This window comes from Drosophila nasuta, chromosome X, assembly GCF_023558535.2.
Source record: "Drosophila nasuta strain 15112-1781.00 chromosome X, ASM2355853v1, whole genome shotgun sequence".
Classification (NCBI taxonomy): domain Eukaryota; kingdom Metazoa; phylum Arthropoda; class Insecta; order Diptera; family Drosophilidae; genus Drosophila; species Drosophila nasuta.
In genome coordinates, this window is record NC_083459.1 from 9,586,618 (window position 1) to 9,610,038 (window position 23,421).

Sequence of the window (23,421 nt, forward strand, 5' to 3'; positions counted from 1 at the left end):
GATACTTAAAAGGAATTAATTTAACGAGTACTCAAATGCGATTCGTATTCAAATTCTAATTGCAATTTATGAGTTTAGCAAACGGAAGTAGTGAAGAGTTTAACTTTGCAGGATGTTTGCTTTCATTTGGCATAATCAGTAAAGACTTTCAAAGCAAAGCAAAAAGCAAAGATCAAAGCAGTAATTCAACAGCGCGACAATTCAACAAATTATCAATTAGTTAGCGATCGCAGCATATGCTAATTATCGATCGCAACACATGTTCACCTCGCACTTTTCAGTTCGGATTTTAGTCATTATTATTATGTGTTTTTGTATTTGGGTTGTTAGAAGTTGCCGTTTAAGCTTAACAAAAGAGTTAAATACCTTCGCCTCCCCTCAAACGCTGGCCACCTCTGCCAAGCCTCTTGGTAATTTGTGTATTTCAAATTAAAAATGCAAATGATGCCAACGAAATAATTTAATTTACTTTGTGACCAGTTCAGAGCCGGAGACGCAAACACAAAGCGCCGGAAATTTCAGTTGGCTTCGTTCGTTCGTTCGTTGATAGAGGGGGGAGAAAACGAAACGCGGGGGCAGCAAAAGGCAAAAGGCAACAGGCGGAGTCTATTGAATGATCAGTTGTGTGTGATTTATTTTGAATAGTTTTCGTTTGACTGTTTTTTTTTTTTGTATATTTTAATTAGAGTGGAAACGTTGCGTTGTTGTCGCTGCTGACTTGGTAACTTGGCCAATTGCCAATTTGTTGACCAGTGTTCGAGCAAAAACGAAAAAAAAAATGAACAAAAATCCATAAACAATCTTAATCGATTTCATATGCAAATATTTAGTAACGATCCATTCGAACAGCGCAACAATGGAGACCGAATTCGATTTTATAAATTATTAGTTTTAAATTGTCATTAATTTGGCGCACAGCCGCAAACAGTTTTTCGATAAATTAGATAAATATGCAAATCTAACGATTTGTTTTCTTCTCCGTCAACCGTTTTTCTCCCCTCCCCCCCTCTCACATCTCTTCGAGACGAGCTCATCAATCGGAATGTGTCTGATCTTTTGTCGAACAAGCGGCCAAATTTGCACTTGTCATGCGTTGAAATATGAACTAGATTCAACAAATGGCACCAGCTAAAAGTGATGAGTAAACTTTTCAGAGCGGACGAAACAACGAGGAGGATTAAGTGCTTAACCAACTTTTAGTCCCTTACATAGATAATACTAGACAGTTTTTCATAGATACTTTAATTCTGACTTACAACTATAATTCTTTTCCCATTATTAATTAAACTTATGTTAAAGTGCTCAATTTGATAATTTTTCATATATTCATCGTACTCTTAAATATTTCACATCTTTATTCTTTTTATGATTTTCAAAGTAGGTAACTTTATCAAACTTTTGTGCTCCTTTTCCTTACATTCTTAGTTTTATTAAATATTGCTAAAGCAGTTGCATTGCTTATAAATCTTTATACCACTTTTGCTGTTCGTATTAATATATATTGAAATTCTAATAAAAGAAAACTGAGAAACAAACTGTGGAGCAGATCAAGTGCTCAACTAAATTTCCATCTTTCTCAAACTTCCCAATGAAAACCAACGAATAATACTTTTCCCATTTTGCTGTTTGTTTAATAGTTCATTTTGTGCACTTCTCAATTCTAATATGAGAAACTCCATTGAGTAAAGTACGCTGAGAATAAAGTGTTCAACTAATTTGTAGTCTTTTGATGAACTTTTAGATACTAGCAAAGTTTTTTCCTGCTAAAATATTCTAAATCTTGTTCTACAATACTTTTGCTCTAAAATAAGAAACTTAATCAATTTGATGTCATGGCTCAAAGACAGCTTCAGTTATCCTCGCTTTCATCTCAATTGGCTGGCGTCAATCAGACTTTGTGAATTAAGTTGCAACGGTGTGATAAATCAAAATCAAATACAAAAAATACTTACTGATAGGAGCCATGCGTGTTCACACAGGTGCCGCCGTATTGGCAGGGATTCGATTGGCATTCCTCGACATCCTCGGAGCAAGTGTGACCGGTGAAGCCAGGCGGGCAGTTGCAACTGAAGCTGCTGCTGCCAGCCAAGGCGGAGCAGGTGCCGCCATTGCGACACGGCGAACTGGCGCAAAGATTCTGTGTCTGGCAGTGATCGCCTGTGTAACGAATAAAAGAGAGAAGCGAAGAGAAGAGAAGAGAAGCGTTCGTTAAATGCGATTAGCAATCAAGAAGACTAGATTTACTTACCCGTATAGCCATTGGCACAGATGCAGGTGTATTCTTGCAACGTTTTCAGCTGGCAAGTGCCGCCGTTGAAGCAACGCGTCTGATCGCAGGCATTGGCCACCGCAATCTCGCAGAGCGACTCCTCAAAGCCGAGCGGACACAGGCACGAGATGCTCGGCCGTCCATTCCGAAAGGCCACCTGACAGGTGCCACCATTCTGGCAGCGTCCATGGCCCGTCAGACATGGATTCCGATGTTCACAGTAGTCGCCAACGAAACGCGTATAACAACTGCAACGAAACAAACGAAAAAAAATAGAGATGCATATGAGATACACATACTTCGATTCATACGGGTTTCAAAAACTATGAGATACATTTTGTGATCGGCGATTGGCGATCGCGTTGCCGATAATGAACAACGCGCATTACACCAAAAAAAATATCTAGTTTATGGACACACGCTCTGCCACAGCAAATGCAATCGGCGGCAGATTTGTGTCTAACGATAAGCGCGGCAAAAGTGCGAAAAGCCCCTGACACTAACTGACAAACTTGCCTCATTTCCGCCAAAGACAAAGACAAGCGACAAGCTGCCCCGGCCAAACAACTTTGGACTTTCACAGCTCGCCGAGATGCAAATCGACAAAAGATAAAGCTGCCACAGAAAAAAGTGTGTCAATAGTCTAATGTGTATTCTTTATAACTTCCCATTGTAAGCAGATTTCTATTTACTTGTTAAATCAATCAACGTTTTCATAATTAAAATACTTCAGTTGAACACATTATTAATCAAAAAGTCTCTTAAAGTGTTTCATATCCTTGACATAGGTAAGCTCAACTCGAGTCGATCAATTAATGCGCTTTTCGTCTCATTAAAAACCAATAAGCATAGTACAACAACAGCAACAACAACAACAACAACGATAGAGCAAACATAATACTGCAACAACAGCAAATTAGCAAAGTAATTGCAGTCATCGAATGCGGCGCACTTCGATTGCCGATGTCGATGACGATGTTGATGACGATGACGTTGTGATGATGATGATGTTTTGTCAAGTTTGGTTGGTGTTGACTGGTTGCTATTGTAGTAGTGGTTGCTGATGATGACTCCCGACTTGGAGCTAAAGTCGAACGACAACTTGCACATTGTTGTTTTCCCTTGAGAAAACAATTTTTATGTACGGTAATTTGTGCGCGATCTTGATTGCATATTAAATTTTCATCGAAGCCAAAGTCAAAGCCAGCAATGAGAAAATTACACGCATTGCAACAGCAACAGCAACAGGCGGCAGCAACTGCAGCATCAGCAACAACAACAGCAACAACAGCGATGAGAGATGAAGACGCAGAAGCAATGAATAATCATTAAGGCGCGACTTCTTTGGCCAACGGCTAGCTCCATAGAGACAAAAGAGCGAGAGAGAGAGAGAGAGAGAGAGAAAAGGAGAAATAGAAAGAAGACTTGATCGGAACGGCTTTTCTTTGGCTTCGACTGCGGCTTTGCCACATACCGTTACAAGTGTGTGAAAATGCTTTAGATTTAGCATTAATTTGTAACACACATAACCTCACTAAATGCCCAACCTAACCTCACTTTTCAACTGTGTGTGTGTGTCTGTATGTGTCTGTGTGGTGCTGCTGCCGATTGTTGATCGTAATCGAAGCCATTGGGAAAATTAAATGGCGGTAGGCAAAACAGTTAGCAACATCTTGTTGCTGCTGCTTGAGAAATCGATGTTTTGCTGCTGATCGGCTGCTGCGTTGCAAGTGAACACTTGGCGTTGAGGGGAGGAGGAGGGGGGTAAGTAGAGAAGTTGGGGCCTCGAACAAAACTGAAACAAACCAAGTGGACGGCCAGTGGCGATGTGGCTGATAAGACAGCAAAACTCCCCATTCAAATGAGGTGTCAGCCGTTTTTCTATGTTTTTTTCGTATACCCGGCCAGCCAAAGAACGGAAAGGGTATGATCGTTTAATGTAAAACGAAATAGTTGCTTAATAGATACAAGTAATTATTGAAATTTTTAAATTTCTATTCTTTGAAATTCCTGATCATTTTAAAGATTGCAATTTTTGGGTACTTAAAAGTCGAGCACATTTGACTTGCACCGTTGCAGTGCTTGAAAAATTAATGTAATATAAATTATACACGAGCCAGTTGAACTGAACTGAGCCCAGTTACCAACGAAGTTGGTAGTGAGCTGAGAGTTTTGCCTGCTTCGGTTGGTAACTTGTTTCGTGTTGTGTTTTCAAATGAAACTCGCGCTCGCGAGAGACACAGAAAAATTGTTGGGGAAACAGCAAACAGAAGAAAAAAAACAAAAACACAAGGAGAGACGATGACGACGAGGAGGAAAAAAATAAATGAAAACGTGACTCGCATTGGCAAATAAAGCAAAGTATCCAGCGGCAGCTTGGACAGGGTGTGTTTAAGCCTTATGCTGCTGGCTAGAGATGACCGCGTGAGAACGGCGTTAGCGTGAGTCACGCTCCAAAGCTCCAAACTCCAAACTCAACACGCGCTCGCTCGCTGTGGTGAGTTGACAGACTTCCCTCACTCTCTTCCTCTCCTTCAATTAAACGCTGCACATTTGAAATGATCATCTCACGATCTATATGACGTTGACTATTTCGAACTAATCTAAATATCGCTGTGCAAATACAGCAAATACAACAAAAATTAACTGGGGTCGCCTTCCACAGTGTGTGAGAACATTTTGTTCTCCCCATCCCCATCCCCATCTCCATCCATCTAGTTGACTGACCGACTGTCTATCCATTCTATTTGTCCGACTGTCTGTCTGCGATTTCAATTTGCGGTTGAGCGAGTGAAATGCTCATAATCATAACTTTATAAAACTTTAGATTGGCTTCTTCTCACGAGCGTGTAACCACAGCATCAACATCAGCCATCGACATCGGTAGCATCTTCCACTTGGGGCCATATCAAATGTGGTATTGGTAACATTGCGAATGATTTAATGTCTTCGGCAAGCGATGATCAGTCACTAGTTCTCTAGTAGTCGCTCTCAGCTATGGCTTCTACGATCATGTTGTGCACAGTTGCTGTGTACAACGCCTCTCTGGATATCTAATTTCTGCCGAGCAATGCAATTCACACGCTGCAGTCTCGCACAGCTGGCAAATATCAAGATTGCAGCCAGAGACAGAGACAGAGACAGAGAGAGAGAGAGAGGGAAGCCTGGGGGAGCAGTGCCAAAATAAAACAAAACAAAATGTGCTTATCGCCCAGTTAACATCGCTGTCAATGTCTGAGGCTGCAATTAAAGGCTCGGTTCGAAGTCGAGAGGATCGTCGTCGTCGTCGTCGTTGACAAAAGCGCCCAATTAAAGCATAATTCTCTTGTATTTGGCCGAAAAACAACAACAACAACGACGACGACAACTCTCGTGTTTTCTCGGGGGGGAATTGATAACGATCAATGCATTGCAACTGATGAGCTGCAGTTTTGTGGTCGAATGACACAAGTGCGTAACATTGTTGCACACATTTATGCAATAACAAAGCTGAGCTATTCATTCGGGGAAATACAGTTCAAAAGTGCGCACTTGCCAATGCTAATTAACTTTGTCAAATGTCAGAGGGCAAAAGCTATATAACATAGCTATAGCTTGTGATAAGTCAAACAAAATTGTGGCTTATCAACTCAGAATGAATGAGACGCAATTGTCTGTTGTCAACCGTTGATCCGTGATCTGTTTTGGTTGAATCACAGCCACGACAAATGCAGTTCTAAGATGTCTGTTGATTTTTCAGTTTCTTGGGTAAACAGCGCACACTTCTCGCATTACCAACGTGGCAGCTTGGTTTTGCTTGTTCTGTTCAGTGCTGTTCAGTTCTGTTCTGCTGTCTTGTCTTTCACGTGAAAAGCCAAAGCGGCGGACATTCTACATAAACCTGGAGAGCTGGAGTTGGGCAGGTGCAACAGTAACAGCAACAGCAAACAGCTAAACAGAAAACAGAGTTGTCGACGTTGTTGTTGTCGTACTATGTCAATGTGCCATTTTGAGTCACCTCCCTTCGTCAGTGAAAAGACTCTTTTGCTTCTCGCTATCTCTATCTTTCTAGCAAACTAGCTAGCTGTCCGTCTGTCCGTCCGTCCGTCTCCGACTGTCCGCCTTTGCCTCTGCATTTCACCGCAGGCATTTATGTATTTATGTACTTGGTATTTGCTTAGCAGCTGAACCAGAGAGCTGAGCTCAACTCAGCTTCAGCTTCGGCTACGACTTCAACTCTGAGACCCGTTTTATTTCTATTTTTATTATTTTTCTCTTTAGTGTTTTTTTTTGGTTTTTTTCGTCAGCGACCGACAAATGCGTGACCCCACGGCTCAACTACAAATTTTACACCAAATTTCTTTCCGCTTTTTTTTTGGTTTTTGTTGTCAGTCACTCAGTCAGTCAGGCATCTATTCATCCATCTAACCAACGTATGAGTTACATGCCATGCCACATTTTCAGCTGTGCGTTTTCATTTCGTTTCGTTTGCTTTTCTTTGTCTGGGGGAAGAGAGAGAGAGAAGCAGGTAACAGAAAAACAGCATATTTTACGCTCTCATCCCAATCCCAATCTCAATTCAATTTTCAATTCCAATATATCGACACCGGTTCGTCAAATGCTTTACAGGTAAATATGCAGCGACCTTTATTTACAATGCACCCATCCATCGATCCATCCAGCGATCGATCGATCCGTCGTTGTATTCATTCAGCGATCAGTTGTCAACACTCGTCATGTTGCGCAACATTGTTGCCAAGGAGCTTTAACTTATCGAACGATATCTTGTTAATTATGAGGCACAACAGATTTGAAACTTTACATATTATAATCCCCCCCAAAAAAAACTAGCTACATTTATATCAAAATCTATCGAATATTGTTTTTAGGATTCATAAAGTTATTAGCTATCGAATTCAGAAATTAATTAGCTCACAATCTGAAGTCGATTGCAAATTGAAGCTTGCACTTGTTGCTTACATCATTCAATATGTTGTGGTATATACATATATTATGCAAATCAATGTGCAACAAAACTACTAATTGGAAGAATGAATGAATGAATGAATTGTATTGTCGTTGTCATCGTCATTAAAATGCCAAAGAAGTGCAATAAACCACCACGAAGACCGCAGCATAAAGTGTAATATAGCATGGGAAAGGCAGCTGCTGTCATCATCATCGTCGTCTCTCATATGATGAAGGGAGTTATGACATGGCCCAAAACAATGCTAGATTTATGTAATGTGATGCGCTGCATGTGACTTTAGTTTCAACTTCGACTTCGTCACAAGAAACTAAAAAAGATACAGATACAGATACAGCTACAGATTCCAAGTCTGACTGAGACCGAGAGTCATAATTAAAATTTTGGTGTGGCAGTTGTTGTTGTTGTTGATGTTGTTGCCATCGTCTGTTGTCGTTGTCGTTGTCCTCGTCGCGTGAGTCGTGAGAATGCCCAACTTAATTGAGTTTCAATAAAACGTTTTAATTTTGACGAGAGAAGCGAACGCAAACGCGAACGCAACGGAATAAAACGAAATGAAATCGGGCGACTTCGAGATGAAATAATATAAGAAGAAAAAAAGGAAGGTAAACACAGCAACAACAAAAAAAAGCTTGCTTAAAGGAATTTTGTACGCCAACGCCTTGGCCGCAAAAAAGGGCGCGCAAAATGAGGAGCAGAAGGGTTTGCGATTGGGATTCAGGTTCAGGCTTCAACTGTGCGTGTGTGTGTGTGTGTAGCAACAATTTATGGCCATTGCTGTTTGCTGTATAAGGCAAGAATGTAAAATGCAAGCGGAATGCACAATAAACATTCGCTACGCTCGCTGAGGCGGCGACCGATCCGCGCACTTTGGCTTTGGGAATGGGCAGCTCAGCTCAGCTGCAGCAGCGGAGAAGGGGAGAGGGAGAGGGGGACTGCCACTGCTGTTGCTATAACAAATCAGCAGCCGGAGTAGCAGCAACACAGAAAAGCAATCAAAGCAGGTTGCAAACAAGTTTCCGACTGCGGATTGAGATCTGGCAAAGGGGGAAACTCTGAATCTCTCAAGCTCAGCCTGGGCCCTGGGCGAGGAGATAAAAATCGAAGGATGCGCCACAAAATGGCCGCCAGCTGACGACGACAACGACAACGACGACGACGACGCTCAACTAAATGTGTCATCATCATCACAGTGTCTGCTAACTGTAACTGGACCAAGCATACAAAAAAAAAGAAAGAAAGAAATACAAGTCTTGAGACGCTTAAGAGATTAGCGCCGCGGCATTTGCTTTTTGACGTGATGTGTTTTTCTTTAGCTGTTGGGCATTTTCATTGTCATTTCCTTTTGGCCCAGCCCAGCATTAGACACACACACACACACACACAACACACACACATATATGGAGAGCTACACCCATGTGTTGGCTGGGCACCCGACTGTTTTGCTGCTGTCGTGCTTAATGATGAGTTAATTAAAGTAATTGCACAGAGAGCTTGAAATTTTTCACTTTTTTCGTCGTGGCAGCAAAACACAAGAAGCAACAGCAAAAGCAGCAGCAGGTAAGCAGCTAGCAGCAAGGCTAAGACTCAGGTAAGACGCAGAGAACGCGAGCTAAACTGAATACAAAAGGCAGAAGGAAAGCCAAAAAAGAACATTTCAAGTGCAAAGCGTGTGAGCCGAGAGTTGAAATAAAAACCAAAGTTGTCTTCTCTTGTCGTCTCTCTCTCTCTCTTGGCTCTCTTCTGTTCTTGCTGGCCGTGTGTGTGTGTGGGGAAATGAAATTAAATGGAAATATACAACATGGGTATTAAACAACATACACTCACACACACACACACACACACACACACACATGTGTGTTCTCTTTTGGCTGTGTGTGAAACAATGAACTGACGTCCCCACAAACAAAAGACTTAGGCAACGAACTTGCCAAGGGCTTTCAAAATAACAACAACAACAACAACGACGACAATCAGACGAAGAAAAGCAACTACAAAAAGAAAAATAAACCAACAAAATTCTTTGATTCGGGTCAGCAAATTCAGTGACTCTGCAAAGGAACTGTCACTGTTTATCGCAGAATTGAACTGCAATAAAAAAAGCTCTCGAAAATGTGTTTAAACAAATTGTGAAAAATTTCTAGAAATTCATTTTATTAGGTGCATGAATAATAAATGAAAATTTGGTTGCGATCAGATAAAAAATGAAGTGTTTCAATAAATACTTTTGTATGGAGAAAAACGTTTGCTTCGGAGCACAATCTGGTATATTTTGTACTATATGGTATATTTTGCACTCTATGGTATATTTTGCTCTCTATGGTATATTTTGAATGTAGTACTATATTAATATATCAATTTATATACTCGGTATATTTTATATTTCATTATATTTATATTTCGTATACTTTTAGTATTTTTGTGGTATATTGATTCGGTATATTTGAATAACACCACATTGTGGGTAGAAGGTATCTCACTTTTAACTCGTTTTCTACTTCAAATAATGCTTTCCCAACACGACAAAATATTTGAATTATTTGCTCTTACAAAAGTAGTTCACATCATCAGCAACTAAAACAGCTGTGCTGCTGTTATGCACACACAAGGTAGGAAGTAACTATCGAAATACGAGACGCTGCCAGTCGAGTGTCTTCGTTCCCAAACCTCAATTGACAAATTGCAACGTTGCCGCCGCATGCAAAGTCAGTTTGCTTTCCTCCCCACCCAGTTTATTATTATTGTTTTTTTTTGAGCTTTTTGTTGAGGCTTTGATTTCGAAAATCATAAATTTTTTGTGTTGTTGCCAAATACTTGGTACAGTAAGAGAATTGGCCGGCAGTTAGATGACTCATCAGCATCGGCATCGGCATGAACATCAACTCATCATCACGCAGTTTTGAGTTTAAGCTTAGAGTTTTTTCCTTTTCTTTCAGTTTTTTTTTTTTTGAGAAAGATTGCTGATCGCTCGCACTTCAAAGTAAACTTTTCAATGTGCCGCATCTGCTGGCAATGTCAATTTTGTTTTACTTTTTGTTGATTTGCTTTTTGTTTATTTCTTGTTTTTTGTTGTTTTTTTGTGGTGGGAGACGTTTCAGCTGCTCATTAACATGTCATAAACCGCAAGTAAAAAGCGCTTTTGTTGTTGCCTATAAAAAAAAAACAGAGCCAAATACTATAATAAAAATGAAGAAACAATTTATGGCAAAAGCGGCGAGCAAAGCTTTTTGACCACAAAAAAGACAGTTAGGAGCCAAAGCGAACGCGACTTTTATTGATCCACAAGCCTGATTGTAAATCAAATTCATTGTTCTGCTCGGGGGCCAGTGTTCAAGTGCATAATTGCAGAAGCCTCCGCCAGTAGTGGGCGATGCATTCAGCCCAAAAATGGACTTCTTTACAAAACATGACATTTGACATGGCCATTGAAGCGGGAGGAGGAGTTGGAGTTGGAGGAGTGAAGCAGACAATCCAAAGCAGATCAAGCAAAGTCAAAGCGAATCGACGTTTGCCTGACATAAACTTAGAGACAGAGAGAAGGAGAGAGAGAGAGAGAGAGATCTCTTTTTTCGTTGTCGTGTCCTGCACAGGCCATCAAAGTCTGGCAATCAAGTCAATTAAACAAACAACAAGACGCGAGTGCATCGAGGGCTCACAGAGCCAAAAGCAAAGATTGCTGATCGTATCGAATTGATCGGTAAACACAGTTTGGAAAAAAAAGCACTCGTGAAATTTTCAAATTTGCAAAATAATCACTGAGCGCGCTCTGCACCAAATTCGAAATCAAGACAAAACTTAGAGCTAAGCTACGCGCGATCACCACCAACAAAATAGCTCAGCCTCCCGACTCCGACTCCGTCTTTAACTTCGACTTCGACTCCGCCTCAGAGCTGAGATCTCCAGAGTTGCAGCAGCAGCAGCAACCACAAAACTTTTAGCTACAGTTACCATTTCCGAGTCTGTTTTAGCTGACAAAGTTCAAGCGATGTTATCGCACATTCAAAAAGAGAGGGCAACTAACTAAGAGAGAGAGAGAGAGAGAGAGAGAGATGCTTGCTTACATATGTAAAGACTGCAATGGAGCAGGCCTCTATAGCTTGATCGTGCTGTTGATGATCAGAGGCAACCGGGGGCAGCTCTCGTTGGCTCGTTGAGCACATTCGAGTGCCAATATAGACAAAGAGTCGAGACGAGACGAGACGAGGCAAATGCTGTGCTGTGCTATGCTGCCTGCCACATGGCTTGATCATCAGCAAAACGATCGTAGCAGTTAGTCCAGAGAAAATGTCGTAAAAGCCACAGCGACAACGACAAAATAAAAAAAAGCGGTCGCATTTTTAGGCTAAAAGCTAAAGCGCTTTTATGTAATTGCCTGCTAAAGATAGTGATAGCAACTAAACTGAGTTTAGTCAGCTAGTGTGTGTGTGTGTGTGTGTGAGTGTGAGTGTGTGTCAACTGGCTACCGTTGATTGGTAGTTGAAACTACCATAGATCACTCACGATCAAGAAGAAAAAAATACAACCTTATATGTGGGCTAAAAATGTGATGAAAAAATGCCAGAAATTCGAAATGATCGCTAGAGCTGCAGCAATAGCATCAATGTCTGGGCTAAAGATCAGAGCTACGTAGCTCTTGAATGAAAGCGCGTCCTCGATCGTGCCGTAGATCACACTGATGCCCAGATCATTGATCATCACGGCTGCAGCAGCTGCAAGAGCGAGAAAGACAGAAAGAGACACAAAGTTGTGTAAATTTCGACTGCTGCAATGTGATCTTCTAACGATCTTGCCTCGCTTTCAAATGCACGCCCCGCAAGACTTTTTAATTATGCCACGTTCGCTTCAATAGCCAACTCGCAGCAGACTCGTAAAATTTTGACAGACTCTGTCAAAAATAAAGCCACTTCGAGTCCGAGTGCGAGTGCGAGTACTTGGAACACAAGTACGCTCGTCGCATCATCATCATCATCGTATCATAACTCAGTCAAAGTTATGCGTTGCGTACGTGCCATTCGTTTGAGCCGCATTCGCATTTGATTTATTGCAAAGAAAGACCAGCACCGCAATGCAATAAAAACAATGCCGACAACTCAAAATAGACAACACAAACCGAAACGAAAAAAAGAGGAAAGCCGCACGGCACGGGAAAAATCTAAACGAAATCTGCAAAGAAAAAATCGGTAAACCGAACCAAAGACACGAACCAGAGTCGTTCGTCATCGTTTGACAAGATTTGCCAACAACAAGCTGAGTTCTCTTCAGCTCCTGCATCAACAAAAAGCAGGCATCTTTTTGCCAAAAAGAATTGTGCGGGCGCTATTGTCTCTGTGCGTCTTAAATGAAATTCTGATTTGAGAGAACTGCGTTTTGTGAATCTTTCTTGCCGTCCTCCTCCGCCTCCTCTTTCTTTCATCATCTCTCATCGTTGTCTGTCTAGACAAATTTCAAGCTAAACCGCATTCGAGTATTGTGAATGCAGCCGCCAGATATTTCTTGAAGAGCACATTTGTGTGTGTGTGTGTGTGTCCTTGGAAATGATATTCTGCCACTGGGCAGGCAATTGATTGACATATGCAAATTTCGCTGCTGGCTGCTGTCATTTTCGGCAGCCCAAAACTTATGCTAATAATTGAGTAAATCAATTCAAGTTTATGGCAAATATTTGTGCCCTCTCCTCCTCTTCCCTCCTCGCCACACACACACACACACAACACAATACACAGCACTACTTTGGCGGCAAGTTGAATCAATTTGCATAAATTGACAGGCCTCTAGAGAGGCAGATACAAAGACAGAGACAGAGACAGCGACTGCGACAGCGATGAGAGCCCAAAATGTTGTAAGCTGGGGCCCAATTAATGAATGCTTCCTTCCGCTCCATAAACTGGTTTCCTAATCACATTCTCCCATATGGACTAGTTTACACATGTCTAATTTGTTTTGACATTTGCATATCAATTTTGGGATGTGTGTTCGAGAGTTTTTGGACTTTGGTTGTACTTACGAGCAGTAGGATTTGCCATTGGACTGTGTGATGCATGTGCCGCCATTCTTGCAACCGATTGTGGTGCAGGAGACCGCCAAAGCGACGCCAGTTTCTGTAAATATGCAAGCAGAGATGTTAATTAATATTCATTAAATATTAGCTGCTAATAAATATTCATAGTAATATAGTAAATGGATGGAGAAATAATATAAAAATGTGTTGAGTATATTTTCGTTACATATTTCAGTATATTTTCGTTAAATGTTTTCAGTATATTTTTATTATATTTTGTACTACAAGTATATTTTCGTTACATACTTTCAGTATATTTTCGTGTTATACTTTCAATATATTTTTGTCATACACTTTCAGAACATTTTCGTTATATACTTTCAGTATATTTTCATTACAATTAGCATATTTTCAGTACACACTTTCAGTATATTTTCAGTATATACTTTCAGTTTATTACCATTATATACTTTCAGTATATTTTCATCAAATACTTTCAGTATATTTTTGTTAAACACTTTCAGTATATTTTTGTGTTATATATACTTTCAGTATATTTTTAGTATATACTTTCATTATATTTTCATTATATACTTTTAGTATATTTTCATTATATACTTTCAGTATATTTGCATTATATACTTTCAGTATATTTTCGTAAGACATTTTCAGTATATTTTCGCATATATAGTACGATCCAATCAAATACGAGTGAATCTAATTCAATTATCGCTTGAGTTCAATGCGTTCAACTGGTAATTTAATATTCATGATATTGCTGAGCTTTAAAATCCTATACATCAGCAATCATTTGAAGCTGTTACTGATTCGATCATCATCGTCATCTGATGGATAGATCTCTATATCCAGTTACACATTCTATGCGCAAATTGAGTGTTGATTTTAAGGGCGCTCGGTCGGCATGTCAAAGCAAGCAAAAAAGCAACACTAACAGTCACAGCTATAACGAATAAAGTTCAGTGCACTTGAACTGTCCAGCACTGCAGATAAAGGGGCGCCAAAAAGAAAAAGAGAGAGAAGAATACAAAACTACAATAACAATATACAAACTTGTGCAATTTGCTACGAGCAAAAAGCGAAATGGCGAGAAAGCAACAAGCGAAGGAAAAAAGACATAAATGTATGTATATGAATAAAACTCGGAATATGCTTATTTCTTTTTTTCTGTTTTTTTTTCATTGTAAAATGGCACACAAATTAAACAAACGAGCCGCGCGCCAAAGCGCCCCAATGTTTGCTAATTGGGCGTGTGGCGATTTCCTGCCCGTCAACGGGAGTAGGGGGAAAAAGGAGATGTGCAGGGGAAGTAGGGAAGGGGGGAAGGGACGAAGACGACCGCAGACGGCGACAATAAGTTTTGATTGCCCAGCACAATAAATAAATAGCTTTGTCTTCGCAAAGCGAGAGACTCGTTGCCCGTTGCGCGTCGTATAAAAGTAATATCTCTATGGCTATGACACTTTTTTTATTTTTGTTGTATTTTTTAGCCCCCTTTCGTTGGAGTTTTTGGCCACCCTTTTCATTTGATTTCAATGGGCATTCGTTGTGTGCTGTTTGTTGTGCGTTGCGCGCGCGGCATTCGAAATAAGCAAATGCAACTGCGAAATTATCGCGTATCGCGCAAACATAAATTTAGCATTTAAATGATCGATGGGCATAAATCTTTCGCTGAAATATAGATGGAGTCGTGGCGATGGAGACACAAACAAATAAACATACATACATATGTACATACATACATATATCTGTAAAGCAGACAATCAAGTCGAGTTTGAGTTTAAGTTTGCGTTGTGTTGAGTCATACACGGCGTATGCATAATATTGCGAAATTTATGCGAGCAAAGCAAAAGCAAAGCAACATGCGACACAGCAACAACGGCAATAACAAGAGCAACATGTTGCTATACATTTTGCTGATTGTCTTAATTTTTTGCAACATTTTATGTCGCCAGCTGCGTTGCCTGCTTGCGCCTTTGCCCTCTCCCTCTCTCCCTCTCTATAGCTTGCTGTCTTGCTCTTTCAATCTCCCACTCGATCGCCTCTCCTGCGGACTGTGTGTAAACTAATTGACCTCAATTAGTGCAGCGCATAAAGCAACAGCAACAGCAACAACTAAATGAAATGAAATAAAAAGGCAATAATAACAACAACAACAACAACATGAACTACTATAAAAAATGTTTATTCGCTTTGTTAAGGTGCGGTTCGATTCTGCGATTCTCCGAAAGAACAAACAACTCCGCGCTTACGAATATTAAGTATACTTCAAAATAAAGTGTGCGAATATATGTGTCTTTTGGCAACATTATCGTCGTCGTCTTTTATACGAACAATCTCTCACAAGTAAGCAATAATAATTTGTTAAAGCGAACTCAAATGACACGAGCTGAAATTGCAAATTCAATTGCGGGCGGTAAACACAAAAAAATACAACTTTTCAATTTTATTCACAGACCATAAATCAAGGTTTCAAAGATTTCGCGTAAACTTTTAAAATCGTTAGTTTAATTGTAGACAGCTGTCTCGTAAAATGTAATAAACATAATTAATACCTATTTCAGTTCTATTCCAGCTTCTGTTGGCCCAAAAATAAACTTGTCAACTTGTCTAAGTTGGGTTTTCCACCTTCTGTTAATTCGGCTAGTTGGCCGCTGTGGGCGTGGCTTAAATGAATTAACAGCAGCGCGCTTGGCGATTCAACGCTTCATCAACAGAGCGTGAACGCTTTTAGTTTTCCGTTTTTCATTTTTCGCTTAGTTTTTTTTTATTTTTTTTTTTTCAATTTTCCTCTTTTTTATTGCGTGTGATTTACCGCACAATGAACAACAACAACTTGCTGTACAAATCTGTTGAGGTATTTTTTCATTATTTCTTTTTTTGGTAAGGCGTTTAGTCGGACGCTTGCCGATGCAGGCAAGTGTAACGTGAAGATCACCCTCGCAATTCAGTTTGCCTCCTCTGAGTGCTTTTACATGAGCTTCGACGTGTTGTTTAGACAAATGAGCTGTTAATTAGCCAAGTCGTTTAATGCGCTTCTAAACTGTTACTAAGTAGGCGCAAGTTGAACAGATTTGTACAGCTGATATCAGAAGATTGTCTAAGTAATGAGCAGTCGGTTTGAAGTTGCTATAGTTGAAAATCTAGTATATTTTGTAGGCTATAGTATATTTTTAATGTAGTAGTATACCAAATCTAGTATATTTTGCAATCTAGAAAATATTTCGAATGTTGAATCTAGTATATTTCATAGTCCATAGTATCTTTTGTATATTTAAACCAATATATTTTCTAGTTTTTAGTATATTATGAATGTAAAAGTATATCGAGTTTAGTTTCTTTTGTAGTCTATAGTATATTTTTAATGCAATAGTAAATTAACATATTGAATTTAGAATTTTAGTAAATTTGCGGTATATTAATTTGGAATATTGCAAACTCGATTTTTCTTATTTGTTTGTGTAATACGTTTTTTATTGCTATAATACACATCAAAAATAAAGATTAAAGTGAAATAATAAAAACCAAAAATAAATATGTATTTAAATGCGATTTCTATATTAAATTTAAAATTTAAGTCACAATAAATGAGAAGCAGTAATACTCAAAAATAATTCAATATTTCAAACACGGCAATTTTGACATATATTTTACAGTTTTTGTGGTTTCTACATGTTCAGGTCGTAAAATTTTCCAAACTCTATGATAATTTGTAATGTCTTTTTTTTAACTACCGCTCAACGTGAAGTGGGGAGGGGGGGCGTGTGTGTGCGGCAAGTAGGTGCAGACAAATGTCACTGGCCGTTATAAATGGCGCTTATCGAATTTAAATTTTTCGCATTACTTACACACACACACACACACACACACACACACACACAGAGACACAGGCACAGACACAGACAAGTGGACAGAGAGCGAACCACAAACAAAAGCCACCCAAAAACGCTATCAGCATAATAAGCAACACAGCAACAACAACAACAACATTGACGAAACTGAAACTAAAACAAAGGCAAAAAAAAAACAACTAAAAACAACAACAAACAACGTCGACAGCGACAAGTAAAACAGCAACAACAACAACTACAACAAGCTGAACAGCAACAAAAAAACAACAAACCACGGCCGAAAATTTCTCACGCTTTTCTCCACCACACAACAGCGCACAAAATAAGTAAATATATACATACAGACATACATCTATGTATGTATATATAAATGTGTATAAAAATGTATAAAACTATCAAAAAATAACCGCAAAATTGTTCATAGCGCAGATATAAAGCAACAGCAACAAAAAAACACATCATAAAATAACAATTTATAAAGAAAAAATAATGCCAACGATTGCCCCAAAAAAAATTAAATCAGTCAGCAATGAAGCTTTGAAGCGGGAGAAACAGAGAGAGAGAGAGAGAGAGACGCAAAAATAGAGTAAAGGAGATGTTGATATCCTGGATTAGAGATCGGAATAATACAAAAATAATAATAATTAATGTACTAAGTGAGGTGCCCTCATTTTAACAAGTTGAATTAAGTTGCATAGCTTAATTCTTTTAGAAATTCAACTTTGCGTGTTTACAGGGCATCTGGCAGTCATGCAATCCGAATGCGCTTGCAAATTTGTTGTTGTTGCTTAGGAAAACCCAATTCTTCTATCATAAAATGCATTTAAGTCGTTAACTTGCCACACACACACACACACATACACACACACACACAGCTGGGCAAAGTCATGCAAAGTGTCTGCTGTGTGATGTTGCCTCCTTTCGTTTCCATTCAGTTTTTATCTGCCCCCAACAATAGCAATGTGTGTGTGTGTGTGTGAGTGGCATAGCAAACTTGCCTCGTGTGGCAGTGGCACACATCTCTCTCTCTCTCTCGCACTCATTGAATAATCTTACAAACTTATCGTTTGTTCAGTCAGCGTCATAAATTCTGCTACCGAAAACTTCGATACGCTGACGTTCGTTGTTCTCAGGCTTTAATCGTGCGAGCATATGAATAAATAAATAAATAAATAAACAAAAACATAACACAACGCGACAGCAATGTGCATGTTTCAGCATGTTCAAAATTGTCCCATGCGAGAGCTTTATCTGGAGCAGCAACAGCAGCAAACATTTCATCATGTTTTGCAAATCACAGCAACAGCAACAAAATTTCGGTCTTCGATCTTTGGATGAGGAAGTAATCCTTTTGCTGCATCTTGTCTCTTCTTCTTCTTCTTCTCACTTAAGTTAATCTGGCAAATTAAGAGCTCAAGATCAATCTTCTTCAAAGTTCAGTTCGCTCGCTGCTTGCAGCTCCAATTTCCGATTATCTGCTGCGGCGCTGCACTTTGCAAGTTTGATAAAATAGGAGGAGGCAGAAAACTTTGGCTTGCAAATTGCGACGCAAATGTTGTTGCATGAATTCTTCGCTCTCTTTTTCAGCTTCTTCTGGCGTATCTCTCCACTGCCTGTTCTTTGTCTGTCTCCTGTCTTCTGTGTTCAGTGTGTGTTTGTTTGATAAGTCGCCGAGCCGACGAGATGCCAATGGGAGAGCTCTTCAAACTGTTTCACAGGCCAGGCAAGTGCTGACAAATTGTTGCGGGGGCGGTGGCAAGTCGTTTGCTGGTGTGGAGGTGGCACAACACAACACAACACAGCGTACCGTGCCGCAGCCGCAGCTACAACAATGAAAAGCTAAATAAAAATAAATAGTCGCCCCATAAATAATGTGTAATGGCAAATAGAAAACGAAACGAACGAACGACGAACAACAACAAAAGACACTTCTCGCTGCAGAGGCGTCGTCCAGTAAACGTGAACGTTGTAATAACAGTCGAGGGGGGAGGGCAACGGGCAACGGGCAACAAAATGCGGAAAGATTGTAAAGTGTTAATGAAAAAGTAGCTCCAAGTGCCTCTGTCTCCCTCTCTCTCTGTCTCTCTCTCTCTCTATCTCTCTCTCGTTCCGTCTCTGTCTCTTGTCGTAAAACGAAAAACGAGTGTGGGAACCGCCGCCGAACGTTCAACACATCGCAACGGTTCGGTTCGGTTCGGTTTTTTGGTTTTTGGTTCGGTTTTTGCCTTCTTCTTCTTCTTCTTCCATTTGATTTCTGTAGATTTTTAGGTTACATCTCTCTCTCTCTCTCTGTCTGTCTGTCGTGTGCATCTCTTGCGGTCTCTTGTCTTAGATAGTATTGTACATGTATGTTAGCTTCCACCGATTTCGACGTCGCCACTGATAGATTAATAGGCCACAGTCAACTTACTGCCAGCCAGCGATATCTAAGCCGCCCAAGAAGCGTTCTCAACTCAACTCAACTCGAGTCGAGTCGAGTCGGTTAATCGGTAATCGGTCTCGTCTTCGTCTTGAGTCGAGTCTCGACTCTATCTATCTGTCAGTTGATGGAGCAGCAGCACTCGAAATACTCGTAGTCAGTAATTGGATCAACGGTTGGGTGGCGCAGCAAATTTCGGGGAGGATGTTGTGGTTTTTGTGGTTACATTCTTTTCTTGCTGCTGCTTTTCTCCGCTCTTTCTTATTCATTTTGGTTACAAATTGATAAGCAGCACAGCATGTTGTTAAATGTGCCAAGCTTCGTTTTCAATTAACTCTTCAAATAAACACTACTATAAGATCTTAATCTTGAACTAATCAAGCAAGGAACTAACTTGGAATTTCTAAAAATGAAATAATTTAAACTCCAATAAAACTTGTTTCGTCAAGCATCTGTTTGAGGTTTTCTTTCCTATTAAAGCAAGGAACTATCTTAGAATTTCAAAAGTTTTTGTTTTTAATAAGGAGTAACTTTAAAATTAAACTCGCTAGAAACTTGTTTAGTCATGCATCTGTTTGAGGTTTTCTTTCCTTTTGTAGATCTAGATCTATTTTAAACTGTTTTTACCCCTTGAGTCTTATGCATCTTATTTTGATCACAAATCATTTGACAGAGCATATGTTGAGTGTGCATCTGTGTGCGTTTATCTTTCTGTCTGTCCGTATGCAAGACCTACCCTAAGGCGCCCTTAATGAAATGCTACGTAATTGAGCGAATGATAACCGCAACAACAACAAGAATAACATAATATAAATGATAAAGTAAACGGGCTCAAATGGGCCAGCTGCCGAGTAGTATTTGGTAATGCATTTAATGTCGGGAGGTTTTTCATTCCTTTCTTTCTGTGTGTGTGTGTGTTGCCCCGTTTTTGGGTAATTGAAGAGTGCACTTGAAAACACATGCGACACTTTACATGGCATCATCAACACCCCCAACCCCAAGAGCAGCAACCCTGCAATGACAGAAGAGAGCGAAAGAGAGAGACAGGGAGAGAGCGACGCTGTGTGAACGTGGGAACAGAGAGAACAGAGAGAAGACACCCTCATGAGGTCGTCGACAAATGCGCGCCAAAGCCAACGACGAAAGGCAAATGGCTGCGCAGACGCACAAACTACACACACACACACACATGTACACGAACACTCACACACACATACTCGCACATACACAGTGTAAGCAGAAAGGGTTGCTTTATACATAAAGTTGCATGAAGTTTAAAGACCACAATAATAATGTGGCATATGAGTGATATTATACTCTCTCCCTCCCTCTCTCTCTCTCTCTCTCTCTATCCCTCTCTCTCTTTCTCTGTCTGTCTTTGTCGCTGTGTGTACTTTAAATAAAGTGAAGCATTTAACACTTCCGGCAGACAACAACAACAACAACAACAAGAAAGCTACTCTTAAACATTCGACAGCGTGTGAATGTTTAGATTAGCGTCAAGTTTAAACGGGGATTTAGGGCTTTTTTGCTCTTTGCAACCAGAGAGGAGCTGGCTGCGCATTGTTAATTGATGCCACAAAAGCTGGAGACAACATCAATGTGGCGCCACCTGTCGATAACATACAAAATAGAGAGTTTCTCGTCTCGTCTCGTTTCGATCTTGGTTGCTAAGTGATCTTTGAGGGCAGCTAACTGGTAGCTCATTTTAGCCGTTAACTTGACATTCCAAATGCAAATGCAAACAGTCAACACACACACACACACTCATAGCTAAAAGCTGGTTTGATCGATCATAAATGTGTAACTGCATTTTCCAATATGTTTTGCATTCGATTTTAATGGATTCGAAAAATGAAAAAGATACTTCAAAGATCACAACGATCATTAACCGATGCATTAATTAGTTTGAAGCTGCTCGAGAAAAAAAAAAGTGATTGTTATAAATGAATTTGTGCGATGTGAATGCCACGATAATGATGCAGATACTTTTGCATCTATTTGACTACATTTGACTTCCTTGTTGAAAAAAATATACACTCAATATTCTATAATAATGCTCCTTGTTTGGCCATCTCTCTAGAGATCTGTGTAATTAAAGACATCCATTGTATATGTATTTTTATCTATTCTATGACTTTTTATCTACTCGAAAGCATTTTTTATCTCTTCACAAGTGTGTGTGTGTGTGTGTTGTTGATCTTGGGCTGATCTACTTACACAGCAGCTGGATTCTCACATCCAAGCGAAGAAGAAGAAGAAAAAGACTCGTCGATTTCGGTTTCAACTTGAGGCAAAAGACGAGTCTTCGTCTCTGCGAGTCAATATGCGATCCGTTTGATCGCCGTCGCATCGCTCAAGTGTACATAATGATGATTGTCATTTCTCATTGCATACAAACACATACACACACGCACATACACCCATGCATACAGACAGAGTTCGAGAACTTGCCACATTTTGTTGTAAGTTTGAAACTTAGAAAGAATTTCTATGTCCAGCTGAATGAGTTGGCAGGCAGCATTCAAGCGAGTTTTCTCCGTCAGTCTGTCCGTCTGTCTGTCCGCCTGCGTGCGAGTGAGACAGCAATATCAGCGCTATATGGCTGCTTGTCTCGCTCTAGCATCGCGTGCAATGCGGCCCCTGGGCCTGGGCTTGGGCTTGGTTGGTATCGAGTCTGGGCCTGGCCGTGGCCAAGAGACAGCAGCAAAGACAACAAACACACACACACATACATCAACAAAACAGAAGACAACACACAACACAACAAAACACAACACACCAGACAAGACAAGACAAGACACTTTGGGTAATATCTATAAAAATTGTTGTACTCCGAACCCGAAGCCGAATCACAGATCGAGACCGAGAGGCAAAAGAAGGCCCGAAGAAGAGACCGAAGAGCTGTTTTGCCCCGTTCATTCGTTCTCGTCTTCGTCTTCGTCGTTTGTCGTTTTCTTTAGCCGAGGTTGTCAGCCTTTTTGGACCCAAGCCCAAGCCGGGCCCAGGCCATGAAGTGGTTATAAGAATAAGACACACAAAGCAGAGAACAGAAGAAAACAACAACTACAAACACACACACACACAGCACGAAAACCGAGCAGCAGCAAAGAGAAGAGAAACACAACACAGAAGAAAAAGAAGAAATAAGAAAAAAATACTAAAAACTTGTTCGGTCAGTGCGTATCAGGCAGCAGAGAGTATCTCTCTATGTGTATGTGTGTGTGTGTGTGTGTGTGCTGCGCCCTGGCCATAAAGAAAACTCATTAAACAGGCAGCAAGTCAGGCAAGAAGTAGAAGACCAAGTCGTTGGCCAAGTTGTTCGAGGCAAAAGTTGATGGGCTAAGCCAAGTCTAAGGAAAGAGAACAAAGGGTAAAGACAACAAAAACCAGAGAGGTGAATATAAAGAGGTGAATGCGTGTGTGTGTGTGTGTGTATGTGTGTGTGCGCACTAATTCGCCTGACCATCATTAAAAGTCAATAAACAGACTGCAGCAACTTCTTGGCCTAATCGTTGATTTTTTCGAGATTTAATTACAGCAAACACCAAAAAAAACGAAGCAAAGCGAAGCCACAATAGAAGTGAAGGATTGAGCGATTGGCTAGCTGGCTGCTTTCATAATTAGTTTAAGCCAAATTGAGCTGGAAACATGCATCCCAGCTTCCCCAACTGATTCCAAACAGTTTTGTCTAACCATTTGCGGCATTTTCCCAGCATCTCAGCATCGCAGCAGCAACCGCCTTGGAAAGTTGTTCGGACCAAGCTCATCTATGGCAATGCCAACTCTCTTGTTGTCGTTGTCGTTATTGTTGTCGTTGTTGTTGATAGATACTGATGCTGCTGCTGCTGCTGCTGATGTTGTTGATGATGGGAACAATGACAGCGAGTCATGTTTATG

The 23,421-nt window shown here is 40.2% G+C and overlaps 1 protein-coding gene across 1 annotated transcript in view; it reads right to left on the reverse strand.

The window, feature by feature from the left end:
• LOC132797432 (neurogenic locus Notch protein) overlaps window positions 1–23,421 on the reverse strand; it is a 44,617-nt gene that overhangs the window by 16,149 nt on the left and 5,047 nt on the right. The window contains 3 exon segments of the mRNA XM_060809207.1: window positions 1,953–2,157; window positions 2,249–2,517; window positions 13,240–13,333. Coding sequence (XP_060665190.1) covers window positions 1,953–2,157; window positions 2,249–2,517; window positions 13,240–13,333 — 568 coding nt within the window.